The 18,611-nt window shown below is 36.5% G+C and overlaps 1 protein-coding gene across 3 annotated transcripts in view; it reads right to left on the minus strand.

Moving 5' to 3' along the window:
* The window catches only part of LOC139729154 (pre-B-cell leukemia transcription factor 1-like), a 230,971-nt gene that overhangs the window by 211,128 nt on the left and 1,232 nt on the right, over positions 1-18,611 (minus strand). For 2 of the 3 annotated variants that reach the window (XM_071640084.1, XM_071640085.1), the window contains exons 1-2: positions 7,055-7,551; positions 6,786-6,859 (exon numbers count right to left, since the gene is read on the minus strand). In XM_071640084.1, coding sequence (XP_071496185.1) covers positions 6,786-6,859; positions 7,055-7,320 — 340 coding nt within the window. In that variant the 5' untranslated portion in view covers positions 7,321-7,551. Of the gene's footprint in view, positions 1-6,785; positions 6,860-7,054; positions 7,552-18,611 lie in introns of those variants that run through there. The other variant, XM_071640083.1, reaches the window with a different exon arrangement.

Raw genomic sequence — 18,611 nt, forward strand, 5'->3', positions numbered from 1 at the left:
TCTGGATGATCATACATGTTAAAATGTAAGATCATTATGTATGATCATAAATTCTCAACCAGCAAGCCAATTTTTCAACAAATGTTATTTTACTTTACAAATAATATACAAGGTGAAAAAAACACAGAAACATGATTGTTCATGATTTCTGTGAAGTGTAATCCTCAGTGTATAATTTTCAGCTGATGACTCCCCCCCCCCCCCCCCCCCTCCTTCTCTTTTTAAAACTCCCTGGGAAAGATGCTGAAGAAGAAGCAAATCAGAGCCAAAGCAGCAGAACGGGAGGAGGAGAAAAGAATGGAAGAGACAGGGGGAGAAACAGGTAGCAGGAAAGAAGAGGAGAACTGGTTGTGATGGCGGGGAGAAGACACTCGCACACATGGCACTGTGCTGAAAGGCGATCGGAAGATATGGAGCCACGGAGTAAAGCTGTATAATTCAGCGCGAGGAAGTGCAGCTACACCAACGCACAAACCCCACGTCCTGATTTTTTTTCTCTTCCTTTTTTTTTTTAACTGCACACATGCTCTCCTACCCCCTCCCCCTTTCCCTTAACAAACACTCTGTAGATCTAGTTCACTATGTATTCCTACAGCAAGATTATATACACTGTATATATATACATGTCTATCAAACACAAGTAAAAGCTGACTGCCAGTTTTTGTTGAATGATTTACCTCTGGACAAGTTTGGTACTAGAGGGATGCCACAGGCATATTTGAAAAATAGGATCACATTTACATTTGCAACAATTCTTAGCCAACTGTGCAAAGTCATTGTCATCTTATTGATATTACTCTCATCAACATCATTCTCCTTTTCACTGATTCTTTCTGATGATGATAATCCTAAACATCACCATCACTTCTACAAAAGGGTAAACAGTGATGTGTCATGCAAAGCAGCACATATATAAAAAGCAAAAACTTTGATTGAGGAAGGGGCAAAAATATTACTTTGTCTCTAAAATACTCCATACATTTATCAGATATTTCCCTTTCCTTTCGTTTCCACATGAAGTATCTTTTGATTTCACTCCTACATATCAAGCTGGACTTCTTCAGATGGGTATATATCCTGCTAAATTGCTTTTTCTCGAAAAAAAGGTTTCAGAATGTACAGATGAAAAGATCAGTCCCCGCAAAGAGATGAGTTCCAACGTTTCTCGCAAAAACCAACTGTCCCCGCCGATTGCGCGCGGAATCCATAACGCCATTTCAAAAATATGCAACCATAAAAGTCGAAAAATATCTGTGACATTTTCTCTAGTGCCTGATGAAAAAAGATGGGCCTCTCGGTAAAAGTCTGACCGATACTCCTGTTCCTGTTTATGGACGCCGGGGCCGACCAATGGAGGGGGTTCCGCCGCACACGAAAGTGTACTCACATGTAGTCGGAGCAACCTACTCTCTCGTTCCCGCTTTTTAAGCCATTTCCTTCTCTGTCGAAACGTATGATCGAGCAAAGCATGGCTGGCACATGGAGAGACTTGCGCCTTTTCTCCTCTGTGTCTGACAGCCAGCTTCCATTTTTTTTTTCTCCCCCTCCCCTCCGTAGGAGATGGGGGGGGGGGGGGAGATTGAAAGGAGGGAAATGAACGGGGTTTGTTCTCAACAGCAAGTCACAGCAAATCACAGAAGCTATTAACTTTCACTCCACCGACTCTCAGAAATATGTCACCCAAGACCACTCTGCTTTAACCTTGCTACTGCAAAGTTCAGCGAAAAAAGCGACCGAGTACAAAAGCATTCAACGGTTCAAATGCCAAATCCTCGGCCAACGCAGCACTCATAGCAAACTACCACTGTACGGATAAATCTGGACCGTTGATTGCTTTCAGAGATTAATACTGATAATAAATATTGTCCAGCATTAATTCTCCCTACAACATTAATTCAAGGAGGCTTACTTAAAAGATGTTCTTCTCTACAGAAAATATATGCAAACAAAACCAAAAAAAAAAAAAAAACTATACTGGGAGATAGTCATGTCATCACTTGCCCAAAACTTATTAACTTCAGCCTCTATAATGCAAGCAGTACAGAAGTTTCCTTGGCTTGAATGGACAATTTCCATATTTGCCTGCTGTTGTCTTTTTTCTGTCTGTTAAAACATAATAATAAATCCCTTGGGAACATTACAAAGTGACATTAGCTATGGTACAAATGTCCAAGGTATATTCAATATCATACCATTTGACAACACATGATGGTTTTAATTTCAGGTTTTTGTTGTTGTTGTTTGGTGTTGTTTTTTTTTTTTTTTTTTGCTTTTTTGGGGGGGGGGGCAAATCCACTGATATGTAAAACAACAATGTGCCAAAAAATTGCCTCCAGTGACAAACACTTCTTGTCTCCAAGAAAGGAAATTTCTAACTGTGCTTCTTGAACAATGATGACATTTTTCTTCTTTCTCTGCCCTCATTTTGAAAAAACAAACAAATAAAACAAAAACAAAACAGCTGTTCATAGCCTGTATAGTCAAGATTACAACTGGGTATAAGGATGATATATTTATGTATTGATCTGTTATCTTGAAATGATAGCAATCTTTTATCAAAACATTTCACAAGATGTTCCTCCCCCTGCCCTCCCAACTTTCCATACAATATTTCCTATTTGACTTTATGAATGCAGTGTTTTGTTTAAATCTATCAGTAACACTGGACCCTGGCATATGTCTAAATCCACTGTACAATTTCAGCAGCATTCTGAGATGTCGGTCCTGTAATGGCATAACAGTCAGTATGCATTGAAATGAATGAGGGGATATGTAATATTGCTAGTTGCATTACTGCGCTTTTTTCTGACACCTTGTGCCAAGATGTGGGCACATGGTGAACACTGATACTGCTGGAAAAGTAGGAACATACACTGTATATAAATCCTTAAACAAGAAAATTAGTGAAAATCTATGTATATACCAAGGGCACAGACTCACATAGATATTTTACAAAATCAAGTCATGAGGCAAAAAAAAAGAGAGAGAAATACTGGATCAGGCCAAAATATCCTAGAATACAACCCCTTCAAAAACAACAAAACAAACAAACCATCAAAAGCTGTTTAGTGATTGCAAAAACAAATCTTAAGTGAACATCGCAACTAAACATACAAGATGACATTACAATGTATCTCATTCCCAATCATATTCACCTAATACACAATGCAGTCCCTATTCTTCACTGTTGTCTACAATAAGAGGATCCTGAATTCATTGCATAAAGGAGACCCAGCATTCACCGTAATGATTATTACCTGACAGGTATATCAATAAGAACAATGTATGGATAATCCATAGGTGAAATGACATTTGCACAGTGGCTTGTAGATCTCTTGGTGAGAAATCGGCAGGATCAAAAAGATGAACTTTCAGAGACAAATAACACCTGTGCAACAGCTAATTGATTGCAGAGCAAAGGTAAATCAAATATATCCAGATGATCAATTTTCAAGCTTCTTTTTGCCGCAATGAAGAAGGAAATGAAATAACAGAATAAAGTGCATGGAAATTATTTCATCAAACTGATATCTGCATTTCAAGCATTTATCTCTCTGTGTTTTGTTTTTAACGTTCAAGGCAGTATGTCTAATTGCAATTGATATATAATATAGAAACTTCCTTGCGACACATACAAAGTACTTCTATCAAGAAATTATAAAAGATAAAAAAACTCCCCATTTTTCTGTTCAAGAAGACAATGTACAAACCCACAAATTTGAAGATGTACAAGAATATGTGAGAACCACCACAGAAAACAAAGGGAAGGTCCATAAGACTTATTATGAAATGGTCTTGTATTTTCTTCTTGGTCAATAAAAATGTCCTACAAGATCAAATACTCTTTATTGCTTTCTTTTGGCATAAGAGACAGGTCTACTTTATTAGGTACTGCTGCCTGAAGGGCATAGATACATACACAGTCAAATGAATTTTCCATTGCTTCACAAAAACACAAAACACTGAGATACATCCAATTCCTTGATATTATCAAATGCGGTACATAAAACAAGGTGCACACAACATTCTGTAAACAGCAAAACTGCAGGGGTAATGGTCATAGAAAGCCCTTAGGCAAACCAAGCAGTTCAATTTTCAGCATTCTACTTTTTTTTTCCCCCTTACGGTATGTTTCTTATGGTTGACCCTTTTTTGCAGCACAAGTTATTGCAAATTTGCAAGATTTGTTTTTTTTTTCCCCTTTCACATTGAAGCAAATATAGCTTGAAAGAAACTTTACACTATCCACAAAGGAGAAAGCCTTGGCTAGGATGAAAAAGGAATCAGCAAAGAGACAAAGCAGGAAAATCTTAAGCGCTTTTCCAGTCATAATTCATTTTCTCATTTCTTTCTCTTTGGTTTCTTTGAAGCCCAGAGCAAATATTGCCTAAACATTCTGTTATAAAGTCCACATGGAACAAAGAGTGACATTTAGGCGAACTTCTCCCAATATTAATAACAGTCCTATTCATCTGATGCTGCGGGAAAGCATTTCATTTTCTGCCCGTGTGGCATGTCGAATCCCGACGCAGTGCAGTGCAGCGCAGCACAGCGCAGGGCTGGCCAGCTCATGTAAACAAGGAATTTTTCATAACATCATCGCAACCTTAAGAAGTAATGCCAGCAGATTACGGCGACTATGCCTCGGTTTTAATTTGAATCGGGCACAAGAAATGGGAAGGAGGCTGCGATGAATCAAGCTGGAATTCTCAAAATGACATCATAACCCTAAAATCCATTAGGAATGCATTTCTCTCTGGAGCATCATAATTTTCTGATGTGGAAATTCATTTGCCACAGTATCTTTTCACACGACATCTGTATATCTGCAAATATGATATTTACAGATTACAACTACTTTTGCTACCTTACAATAAATAAGCCCTGTGAATACAACATGCATTCAATATTTTAGTCATTATACCATCCTAAACACACTGCAAAATGCATTCAAAATATTGCATCTAATGGAAACTATGATAAGAGGGTCATAAAAACGAATACGTCTACATCCACGCAGATACTCAGTAAAGTCCAATTCTGGATACGATACATGTAACATCTCATACTATCCTTTCTCTTACAAGTACACTGCAATACTGCAGTCACCTAACTATTTACCATCCAACATTTTCCATTTAGCAATCAGCATTGCAAATGTACACATGATTTTGTTAAAAGATTATGATACTTTTGGCAAATACATGTATCTCACTTTAAAATTGGGGATTTCTTTTTCCTCCAGTCTTAAACATAATATATGATTCATACAATTAGATACTCGATCTTGTCTACTTGTACATGTAAATATACATTATAATCTACAGTGATATTGACAAAAATTCATATTATATTTGATACCCAAATGCAGTTACAGTGGGGAAAAGGCATACACTCGCGCACGTAGCGGTTAAACTACGCCCATATGTTGAACATGTACACACGTAAACCATCTTGCCTCTGCTTGGTATGAGTGAGTGCCACCTACACATTGTTTCTATCACCCTCATCATCGCAATCTGTAGTTTTGTTTATTTCATGTCAGTTTGTCCTTAATTTCAAGGATTTATGGGAGAATTCTCTCATCTGACATCTCTATGTAGATTGCATTGTATTTCAGGTATAAAGTATATGTATGGCCTATCCCTTTCAAGGTAGAATGTAGATAATTTGTGGTTGTATACTTCTCCGAGTCTATTTGATCGTTTAACTTTTTTTTTTTTTTTGCAGTACTGTCTTTAATGTTTAGCCATTTAAACGTAAAAAGAAAACATCTTGAAAAGGGGATTATATATTCTTGTTTCATCTTCATAGTGCACACAATTTATCATCGGGAACTGATTTAAAGAAATATTTGTAAGTGCTGCTGAACTACTGTAATGTATTTTTGGGGGGCAAAACATTCAGAACCTTGTAAAACTTAAATACTCTCCCATTTTAGTAGAATTATGGCAATTCTTTCGCTTATGTATGACTAACCAATTCCCTTGTATTATTTAATATTCTACACACGAATATAAATATCATAATACCTGTGTATGCTTTTAGAACCTACTCTTTATTATGAATACACTACCTGAAACATTTGCAATCAAAAAGAAAATATGATTAATCATAAGAAGATGAATTACATTTTATATGCCATATTTCAAGCCATAGTAAAATTGTTTTATCTGTTGCTTATGTGACATTTCATGCTGTAGCCAGAATTCTGTTGTTGATGGTGATTATTTTCATTTCATCGTTTTTCAATTTTGCATTTTACATCTGACATCACTCAATTCATGAGCAGCCTGTTAGTCGATGCTAAATGTGGGGAACAAAAAATCCCTGAAATGCAAATAAATATATCATCCACTAAAATCCACTGTGTTATGCCCTGCGTATGCAGCCATCTGCTTACATCTACGAGAATTGAAGTCATCACACTACCTGCCCATCCCCTAGAATGATCCCCTAACCTATCCAGACTCATCACTATTGGCAAAATGCCATTTAATTGAAAATAGTGTGAATCCAATATTATGATTTTTTTACCGAAATCCAACATGGCGGAAAGAATAATATACCGCGGAGCTCGGAGCGGGTAGATTGAACAGGGGATAACCCAACCACCGCACCGCCGCGTTACATTCACCCGAGTCTGCAGGGTGCATGGATGGCGGTGCGGTGCTCAACGTAAACATAGTGCATGCTGCAGACGGTGTACCTAATACGTACACAACGCTGCATAGCCACCGTGCGAGTATATTACGGCACATACTTATCGGTAACGTATCGCTTACCTGTTTTTTCCTTGATTTCGCACAGTACGCTGAAGAGAGCTGGCTTCATACGATGACAGTTCAGTGCATGTTTTCTGCAAATGTGCAAGTGAGACATAAAATACTGCATGAGCGGAAGAACAGGAGGTAGAGCGAGGAAAATACGCGCCTCATCGTATCCTCAAAAAAGGCATCAAAACACGGCTGTCCCCCAAGTGTCGGGTGTGTGATTGACGCTTGTAAACAAGAATTGGCCACATCATTCATAACACCAAATCCCTGCAACTCACCTGGCTTGTGCTTCATCTAGACTCTGATCCGTGATCGTCATTATTTGCTGCAAAATGTCCCCGATTTCTTGCTTTCTTGTCTCCTGGGAATGCCTATCCGACGTCTGTTGTGAGCCCGAGTCGGACGTCGGGGCAGACAAGCTTACAGGGGGCTGCAGGCCGGGCTGATGCAGCAGGGAGCCTTGGCTGTGGGGCAGCACATGGCCCGACGTCATGGCATGCATCCCATGCATTAGTCCCGTCTGTAGTCGCTGCTGTTCATCCATTACACGATATCACCGTCGCGGCTACTCGAACGAAAAACCTGTCAAGATGATTTCAAACGCTTCCTTTCGTCCAACTCGATATCAGCTATCCGTTAAGACGAAGTTGTGCACGTGTACGCGAACTGTCAAGTTTGGGGGCAGTCCAGCACAATGATGGCTGTAGTAAAATAGAGAAAAAGCGTCGATGAAATGTTTTTATTCTGCCGTGTAACATTGGAGGTGGGGAAGAAACGCGCATTGACGGCTACGCAAATGCCACTCAAACCATACGACGTGTCAAAACCCAAGCCGACAGGCCACGCCCTAACTGATGATTGACAGTTGGCATAGCAACGGACTCTTACATTATGATGGCAGGGGCAAATTTTAGTAGTAACAAGCCTGCGTTTTATGGACACTGAGCAATTTATCGATTTTCGTTCTTTTGATAGCTTTGAAGGGCATAAAATCCATAAGGGTATGTCTTCCGCAGATCTACAGATCAAGAAAATAGAATAACCGCAACTTACATCAGTCAACCAGAACGCTTTATACTCGACCTTGCCACCGTGAGAATAATGGCTCATTCCACACGAACCCATTTTCTTTGTGTGACAGTTTCATTGTTCCGACAAGAAAGGATTTCACGTTGGTAGTGATAATTAATTGTCGTGGCTTCATTAGGATTAAGCATGGTTCATGAGCTCTATTTTCACCCGAGTTTAAGGACACAGGCTCTAAACCTTCACTGTTAAAATGCTCTAACTTGCTCGTGTTTGCTGAATCGTAGTGACGTGAACTAGTAACGGCTCATTCAAATTTCGGGGCGAGAACGGTTGAAGAGAGCTAAACACGCGCCCTCCAGAAGATGGTACAAAAAAAAAATAAATAACAGCAAAAACTTACTATTTTTAAATTTCTCTGCTTGATAAACATTTGTTAGGAAGAGGTACCTCTGTAAACTAGTGAAATGATACTCTGAATAACATTGGCGAACGATGTACTCAGCAATCGCTGTCCATTAATGTACTCATACCGTCATGTGCATTCTATTCACATGATTGAGCATGTAATACGTTTTACTTTCGGTGTGATTGTAAACTCCGAAAAAATATATATACACTAAACTGAAATCAATTAATGAATATCATAAAGGAGATGCACCTTCTTAGAATGTAGAACAGTACTGCAATGAAGATAGTTATGACAAATGTAGTCATGATTTCGAAAGTAATCTGTTGTAATGATGATGGATTGCATGATAATAATCATTATGTCACAAAAATATAGATGCTTTTGTTGTTCCAGAAACAGTGATGATTCGTGTTAAAAAAAAAATCATACTGATATGCGTGAACTATATCTGCTAGCAGTACTCGTAACAGTGTAAAGAATGCTAATACTGATGAAAATGATGATATTAATCACCATTATCATCACCATCATAACATTGATACACATGATGATAAGGAAACATATTATAATTACAATAATAAAATGACAACTGTAATGACAACAGTGGTCAAAGTGATGACAACATTGGTATAATTTACTGGCATGCTTATTATTTCTATCGTTTATTACATTCTTATAATTTTTTTTCATAATAAATTTCAATGGGAACTGAAATATAATGACAAGTTGACCACATCTTTTCTTTTCAGAAGCTGCCATCAAAATCAAATTTCTGCTTATGACGGTGATCTCTTGCATTACTTTGTAATAATTTGATTTGATTATTAATCATGTTTGAATTGTATAATTATTGTATCGCATTGCGTGATATGTATATCTTTCAATGCATAATCATTTTGAAACATTTATTTGAAGTGTTATATATTCATTTTGTGAGAAATGCAGAAATCAGATCAAATCAAATATTACAACAATGATGACAATGATATTAGCAATAACAATGATGAGAATTAATACTAACAATCATCATCGTTATAATAACCATGATTGTGAATTAAAAAAGACAGATATAACAATATCATTGTGAATGATGACAATAACAGCGACAATAACGATAATAATATCTGTCATCAATATGAATAAACTTCTGTGAATGAGCGTCGATGTAGTGCTGAAATAATTTCTGTCTTGGGCAGACACTCATCACGTTCATTTCGCAAAGAACAATTTTTGTGATATGTAATCATGCAAGATTCCTCTGTGGGTTTTTTTTTTATTTATTTTTTTTTTTGCGGCACTACTTTTTTTCCCCCTAATTTTCTATAAAATACGGACTTTCGGCTTCTTATATGATCCCGGCTTTGATTCTCACAATCTACACACATTTAAAAAAATGCCAAAAGTTGTCCCTCTTTCAAAGTTATTATACGACCGTCACTAGAACGTGACAGCAGTATTTTACATTTATGGTCTTCTGATATTGTGGTTCTAAAATGAATTTCGTTCATCAACTGCATGCACATTGCAGTATTGGTATCAGTAGTAGTAGTAGTAGTAGTAGTAGTAGTAGAAGTAGTAGTAGTAGCAGTAGTAGTAGTAGTAGTTGCTGTTGTTGTTGTTGTTGTTGTTGTTGTCGTCGTCGTCAACGTCGTCGTCGTCGTTGTCGTCGTTGTGTGTTGTTGTAATAGCGGCATTGTACTGACAGACGGTAAAATAGTAAACTGGGATTCCATCCGTTTCCGTGCGATTACCAGTTCTGTGTTTTCGGCGTTGCGAAACAAAACAAGAAGGCTATAAATGCATTTCATATCAACTTAATGGTGTTTCAGGCAACTCTAATCATGGATATGTCATGATCTATGGAACTCCATCATTCGCCGTTACTGCAAAAAGCATCTCTTCAGAATTAACTCGGTATAATAATTTCGTCCCAGACATCGATCGAAATATAGAATGGAAGTTTGGCTTCGAAGCATCATAGGGAAAGGCGGTGTATAAAATGCCCGCCCGAAATGCTAGCCCACGAACTATAGCGAGCGTGACCGACCCGTTCTGTGTCGGCAATCTCCAGCGTCTCTCGGCATCCACGCCGCCAAACTTTCGGCAGGATCATAACGAGGGAAGATACAGTGCATGTTTTTATATGTGTGAGAGATTCTATAGCGTGCTAATTTTGCAAATAAAAAAACGCCGGTATGAAGATATGGCATTGTTATTTTGTTTGTGCTCTACTTTGGATAAGATTTACATTGAGATAAATCTGTGTACGTGTAGATGTAGGTTTAAAGGTAACTAATATTGACAAGGGCCGCTGTCTGTGTGGTGGACCTTTCAAGCTAAAAATCACGTTCCTCTCTTCAATATTGAACATAGTTTACGTCAATTTGAGATAACGTCATGTTCTGTACTATTGTATACTATACCATATCATCCCTTTGTTTCTCTTCATTTCGCGTAAGGAAGGGAATTATATAATCTACTCAGGGTGTAAGGCTATGTTTTGTCATTGCTATGTTTTCTGTCTGTTTTACCTCTTTCTCCCCAATTCTATGATTTTCAGCTTTGGAGAGATTCGACCGTTTATTATCATCACAAGACAGATAAAAATATTATAAAGAGGGCTTTCTCTTATCAAAATATAAAGACAATGATAAGAATACAACGTTGTACATCATAACTCGCGCGAGTGATAATTACTTCATTATCAGCTTCAGGATTTAAGTCAAAATGGAGCTGGGTAATGAATTAACCTGTAATTATCATTCTATATCCAATACCAAAATAAAAAGAAAAAAAATCTATAATTACCATCACAATCCGCTCATGTACATCTCGACAAAAATGACAGTCCTCAGCGAGTTGCCATAGCAATGAGCTACTTGGGCTGATAAGGATGTGATCGTGTGTATCACGAGCGGCATCGTGGGAAAGCCGTGTGGTTTACGCCGCTCATCACCCTTCCTCATAGGATCGCCTCACAATTCAGAATCCCAAGTGGGAATAATGACTTTGTATGTGTGTGATATATCATAATTATTGTAAATTAATTCTATGATGTTCGAACTGATTAAAAAAGAGTAAAAGTGAACCGTCGACTGTCTCAAAAACCTTCGCGTCCTCATAAATAGTGATAGAATTAAAACGATGCTATGTTCACTTACGTTGCTTTACTGTACTATACGTCGGTAGTGATAGCTTTAGGTATACGCTTCATTGAAAATGCAATTAAGTCTTGCATTTCACATTTGTCTTGTTTTCTCTCCTATCATGTATAATTATACATCATTTGTCACAAAACAAAAATATATGTAAATACACAAATATATGTATGATATATGCATTATATACATATATATCATACAATAATATCACTTATTTTTCCTCTCTATTTCTTCTTCTATATTAATGCATATACGAAAGTAGTATATGTGCTTGATGTGTTTGGTTTTTTCCTTCGTCAGCGTGAAAGGCACACGTATCTATACCAGCCCATTTAAACGCCTGGCTCGCCCAAATATGGCCTTGAAACAAAACAAAATACATGCATTGTTTTCAAATGCTCTGCGCTCGGAATATGATGACATTCAAATAACAGAAATTTGCTTCAAGTGGTCGTGTAAATATGAACTTTTCGTTCCCTATTTTATGATAGGTTAATGATGAAAATAAAAGGGAATGAGAAACAGAGCGAGGTGTAAGAAATAAAACATTCCTTAAAGAAATCATCAAGATACTTGTATAGTGGCTTTTCATGATTGTATGACCTGACGTGTCAAAATAAGTTTGAAAAGCCCGACGATTGGTGAGTGTGTAAGGTAGAGTAAAAGCGCCAATATCCGGCGAAATCCAGTCCATTGTCATCTGTTCTGATTCGTGTGTTGCTTTTCCTTCATCGAAAAAGGCAGGGCAGTTTTGTTTCGAGCCACCGATACGTGTTCCATCACGTCTCGTGCGCCGGGTTTTAGGCCTTCGGCAGAAATATATAACTTGAACAATTGGTGATACACTTAGCATGGATGTATACACGCGAAACATTATCATGCGTGTGTCTGACATGGCAAATACTGTGCACTGCATGTTTTTTGTTTTTTTTTTCTAGAGGCAGTTTTATGAACTCATCTTGTAGTATTTCATAAGTCATTATAATTATGTAGTAAGTGATTACTATAGCGCCATATAGTCCTCCTTTATCACTGAAAATTCTCTGTCTCTGTGTATATTTCTTTCGATTTAAATCACGACAATCTTCGTCTCGCATCCCTCTTTCTCTCTCCCTGTCTATAGTTCCGTCTTCGCTGTCGTTTTCTTGGGCTTTATATTTTCATTTCATTTGCCGAATGCTCTCTTTTTTTTCCATAATCTTTTATTGATTCCATATTCAATACAATTTCATGATCTTCGCAGACAAGATCGATCCTTTTTGGTTTGAGAGTTGATCTGTAATAGACGCAGTACTGTGTTCCCCCTCCCGTAATAATTGCATAGCTGAGTTCCATATGTTTTGTTACTAGTCAACAGTAAAACGCATTAATGCATTTCGTAACATCTCATCATCCATGAAACATAATGACACTGTGATTTCCGAAGTTATATCGTCCGATATTTATTATCATAATATGTGATTGATATGTATTGATTACATCCAAGAACACATTGCAAATACGAAAAAAAAAAGCGTTTGAACTTAATATCACAACCGAAAAATAAAACAGGGCAAAAAGTTTAATAATAATAATAATAATAATGATAATAATAATAATAACAATAATAATAATGATAATGATAATAATAATAATGATAATAATGATAATAATAATGCTAATAATAACAACAACAACAATAATAATAATAACAGTAATAATAATAATGACTATAAATATTGGATTTTATGAACAGTAAACAATTGAAGCTCATTATTGTGATATATAGGGGCCTAGATGACAATGATTATTGCAATGACCAAGTGATGCCATTTCTATTCATTGCACCGATCATGACAAAACAAAAATTGCAGTTATAACGAGAACTCGAGGACAAAAAGGGCGGAAGTACATCAAATAATAATAACGAAAGAGTAACCTCAGATATAGAATACAATGAACGGTGCTATGTCATATGACCATATCAAATTGTACGAGTATGCAGTGGAGATGCAGGTAGCTCGAATTTCGTCAATGTTCAGCGTCTCTTCGCACGGACATGGTTGTTGCTTTTCTGCTACTGACCGGAAGATGGCGCTAACGCAAAAATTGTCCGGCGCTATCCAATACACGCGAACGCAGACGACCTGAACGTTCGCCGCCAAGTACTGCGAACCTAGATGTTATCCATCCGCGGCGAATCGTGAGAGATTATAAAACTAGGTTTGAATGTAGCATTTCCAGGTCTCGCCCTTATCATAGTCTATCTCTTCATCGTTACAGTTATAGTAATAACTATAGAATATTGGTCAGACTTAAATTATCCTAAAGCTACGACGATTGATCATAAAGGATGGCGCGTCAAAAGAGTCATGCTGATGTTTGATTGACAACATATTTGTCTTTTAGCTAGTTTTTTTTCTTCCAGGTCACATAGTATCTAAAAGACATATTGTTTCATTAAAAGTATAAACCTAAAAAACATTAACAGCTGATATGTTCTACAAAAAGGTGATTCGTTTCATGCAGCTGTCCGTCTATTGCATTTTTTTCTACTTCTTCGATTATATATCTTTTTATTTCTTTTAAGAAAGAATTAGAGCATCCTAATGATGCATCATACCATGGTGCGTCATGCTTACTGACAATTTTGGAAAAGGAAAATTCACGCAGTGTTACCAGAAAGATGACTTCAAAATTAAAGTTGGGAGAAAGAAATATTTCTCTTTTTTTCCAAATAAACCACCATATAATTCAATGTATGTTACATAGAATGTAAATCAAGAATAAATATAATTGCATTTCATTTCATTAATTTTTAGAAAAAGGGTTCTTATCTTCATGAAAATCACATGCACCTTATCACTATTTGATTTAAAAAATGAAAATGGTTAAAAGTAGAAAAGAATGGGAGTAATAATTATAAAGATAATGACCATAATGATATAGTAATCATAAGAATCATATAATAAGGAGACGTATATTAAGAAGTTATGGGTAAGACCTGAATACATGACAAACCGCAACAATGTTGAAATTTAAGAAAGAAAAGCTGTAACATTAGAAAAAAGGAACCAAAAAGATTTGTCAACGTCGTTGAGAGTTAGACAAGAAAATCATCAAACTTGCATGATGAACATAACATATTATATTTTTGTTCTTACATTTATTTTGATTGCAGGCGATTTGGGGTTGATTTTCATTAAAAGCAGATTGTTTTCTTTCTTTGTTAATTTGTATATTGGTGCGTTTGAGTATTTTTGTATTTTATATCTGTGTTTATTTTACACATACCAGACAGTCTATTATTAGCCATGTTTCAGTGACACAACTGTTCGTCCGTGAGGTCAAGAAAAATTTGCCTATTATGTGTATTACATGATCATACTCCACAATAACATACACCACATCTACTCAATTAGAATGTCTGTGTTTCAAACAAATACTCTTACACTAAGCTACACCTAACACTTACTCAATTAGAATGTCTGTGTTTCAAACAAATACTCTTACACTAAGCTACACCTAGCACTTATCAAATAAACGTTTTATCTTTACAATTTGCTGTCATACATGATATCTGAACTGACTATTTTGTTTTGGTTTTGGTTTTATTCCTGCATTTAATTGTTCATTTTCCAGCTGCAGTAAGAAATAAGACACGAATACACAAGCGCAACAAACGCGAGAAAATGGTATGGGAATAGCCAGCTAAATAGGTGTGTTCGGGAATAGCTTTAGCTAGCAATGACATACCTGTACTTATAACAAAAATTGTAATTTGCCATTTTATAAGGGATGAAGTATGATGGGCGGATATCTTTATTCTTGTCTTCCTGGATCGAAATAATATCTAATAGTGAAACAAGGTCCACATTGCCGACGGCACTACGTCAACTGATAACACAATGAGTTTAAGTGCCTCCAGAAACAAATGTTGCATGCAATGAACTTGTGGTATTGAAAGAATGAGATTATTAAGCAGAGGGGTGAAGGTTGAGGTGTGAGTTTTCTTTAATTTAAAATCATAGATCAGCAGTTGTGATCTTACAAATTTCATTTGTAGAGGGAGACAAATTGAAGAAAACTCACACCTCAACTTGTTGTATTTTTTTTTCAATAATCATGTTTATTTCATACCCCCTTCCCCCGGAAAGGGGGTTGCTCAGTGTAAGACCAGAGGTTTAGTATAAATGTCGGAATATTTATTATTATGCTTCTAAACCATAATTTGTAATTTGTATCATATCTTTTATGTATATTGTGTCTTTCTTAGCCATTGCCTCTTTTTCTGTTCGAGCCCTTCGAGCGTTCCGGCCTATATACCCATTATTTCCAAATATGCTTGCTTTGGAGACATATATTCATTGACCGTATGTTGACTTTGTGTTCGCATGCATGGTTTAGGGTTGGGTTTATCATTTATTGATTTAATATAATGAAAATAGAAATAAACTAAAACAATTACTCACTAATCAAGCAATAGATCAGATCTTTATTATCACAAGGGCACAACTGCAGCTCGCTACAAGCAATTGGTCTCCTGAAATGTGCCGACGATGCATCCATACATGTATCAGATCACACACAAAATAAGAATAATACCTGCTATATGATGATTAATGGCAGGATAGAAGCAACAAAAAGATGTTCAGAGATTACGCATCTAGCAGAATTTTTAGAGGAAGAAAATGAGAAATGTCTTCTTTTTTTCCTGACAGTGGATAAGAACTAAAATTAAGCAAGCGTCAACGTGCAGTGTTCGTGGTCCAAGTTCGCCAGCAGCGGCAGTAGTGCCCTGCATGGCAAGGCGAACTTACGGCCGATAGCCCAGGAGGTACCTACATAATACAGTATTTTATTGCTACCTTCAGAGACCACTTCGAATAAATCCATTCAAGTACAAAGAGACAGTCCTATACAAATGCGCGACATTTCATAATCAATTGATTAATACAGCATTTTCTCTCTTTCGGCAATATCTATATACAGTGGACTTTTTCTTTCTCGAATCGTTGTACATCGGAAGATCATAGGTATTTTTTTTTTCTCGTGATTGTTGTCACTTATTCTGTCCTTAAAATTCGTTTGGATATTTCTTTATTTTCACAAACCTCAGAAATGATTCTGTGTCCATCCGACAGGTTGATATCATACGCTTCTGTCAACCATTAATGCTTTCCGGTTGTTACAGCCAACATTGCCTATTTTGTCACACCCATGCGATACATAATATGTACATCGTAACCATTATTTCTTTGAAACACCTGCTCAGTGTTTCAAATGAGCAACTAACTAAGTAAATGAATAAATAGAAAAATTGTCTTGAATCCTCTCATGAAAGATTAAAACCTTTGAATTTCTATCATGTCCTCACTATTTCATGTCACACCTTATTAACCTATTGTACCTATTAGTTTATGTTTGTTATATTTGTATGTTAATATGTTCATACGTTTATAAGTTTATATGTTTACATGTTCATATGTTTATATGTTCATATGTTTATACATTTATATGTTTATATGTTCATATGTTTATATATTCATATGTTTATATGTTCATATGTTTATATACTCATATGTTTATATGTTCATATGTTCATATGTCCATATGTTTATATGTTCATGTTTATATGTTCATATGTTTATATATTCATATGTTTATATGTTCCTATGTTTATATGTCCATATATTTATATGTTTATATGTTCATATGTTTATATGTTCATATGTTTATATGTTCATATGTTTATATATTCATATGTTTATATGTTCCTATGTTTATATGTCCATATATTTATATGTTCATATGTTTTTATATGTTCATATGTTTATATATTCGTATGTTTATATGTTCATATGTTTATATGTCCCTATGTTTATATGTCCCTATGTTTATATGTTTATATGTTCATATGTTTATATATTCATATGTTTATATGTCCATATGTTTATATGTTCGTAGGTTTATATGTTTATGTTTATATGTTTACATGTTTGTCGATATTCTTGCCTATTTTAGCAAGCCAGTATATCTGTACTACATCATTATGTATCCTGTCACATATTACGTGAACCAACCCACAGACCAGAAATGGTGAATACATATCTTTTTTATTCATGGTTTACTGAAAAATTATACAGAATCACACTATTTACATATCAATCACCGTAATATCAATGTTGAAAAAGGATATGAAAGCAGAATGAAGAAACCCCATTCACACGATCATGTTGTGATTCCTGTAAATAAAAAAGTGTCTCATTTTGCACAGTGAGGTGAGACGTCTCACCTCCCTGTTCTGCAGTAGCGGAGTGAGTGTTGGGGGATGGGGGGGGGGGGTGTAAGGTGGGGATGCAAGTGATACTAAGGGTCCGACTTATTGCATGGAGTAAGAAAACTCGGAGATTTGATGACATTTAACAATATGAACTTAGTAACTATATTTTCAACAAATAAACAACAAGCAAACTAACTGACTAAGTATTAACAATAGCTGTGCAACAAAATAATAAAGTCAGCATCATGAATGTCATACTTGGCTCATCAAGTCAGTATGGCCAAACTGTTTGTGTTTCGTCACGATATACCTGTCTATCTTGTACAAACTATCTATATAACTGGTGTATCAGCTTCGTTCATCAATTATTTCTCTCTCCCCAGCTTGTCTTCTGGTTGTCTTCGATTTATAAGAAATAGTCAACTTATCAATCACATCCACATCGAAGTCAAACAAAAGTAGAATGTAACCAGTTGGAAAAAAAAAATATCGGGACCTACCCCAAGAGCCTGAAGGGTTGACCTGTTGCCCATCTCCTCGAGGTGTCAACTTTTTTGGGGGAATTAATTAGTCCTGGTATACACTTGACTCCACCCTATATACTCACCACCCATCATCGCCACCTCCTTCAAGATTTCGTGAAAAACAGATTTACGGCGCTCGAGAGGAACTTTCCCCATTACACTGAGCAGTAGAAGAGAAGGAGGACAGCGTAAATGGGAGTGTAGATCGGGATGAGATCGTATGGGATGGAGAGAGACGTACATACTTTTGTTTTTTACATTTCTCTTTTGGCGCGCTGCATACTTCCCCTCTGCCCAGAGCGCGCGCAATTTTGGCGCTCTCCAGGAAAGGATCGGAACCGCTCTTCAAAGTGACAAGAAGGTTCTCCACCGGAGCGTTTTCCTCCTCAACCCTGTCGCCTCATCTGAAAGCCAACTTCGGGGGTAAGAGGAGGAGGAGGAGGAAGAGAA

This window comes from Diadema antillarum, unplaced genomic scaffold (genome assembly GCF_040938485.1).
Source record: "Diadema antillarum isolate AM-2024a unplaced genomic scaffold, OU_Dant_1.0 seq00000220_RagTag, whole genome shotgun sequence".
NCBI lineage: Eukaryota > Metazoa > Echinodermata > Echinoidea > Diadematoida > Diadematidae > Diadema > Diadema antillarum.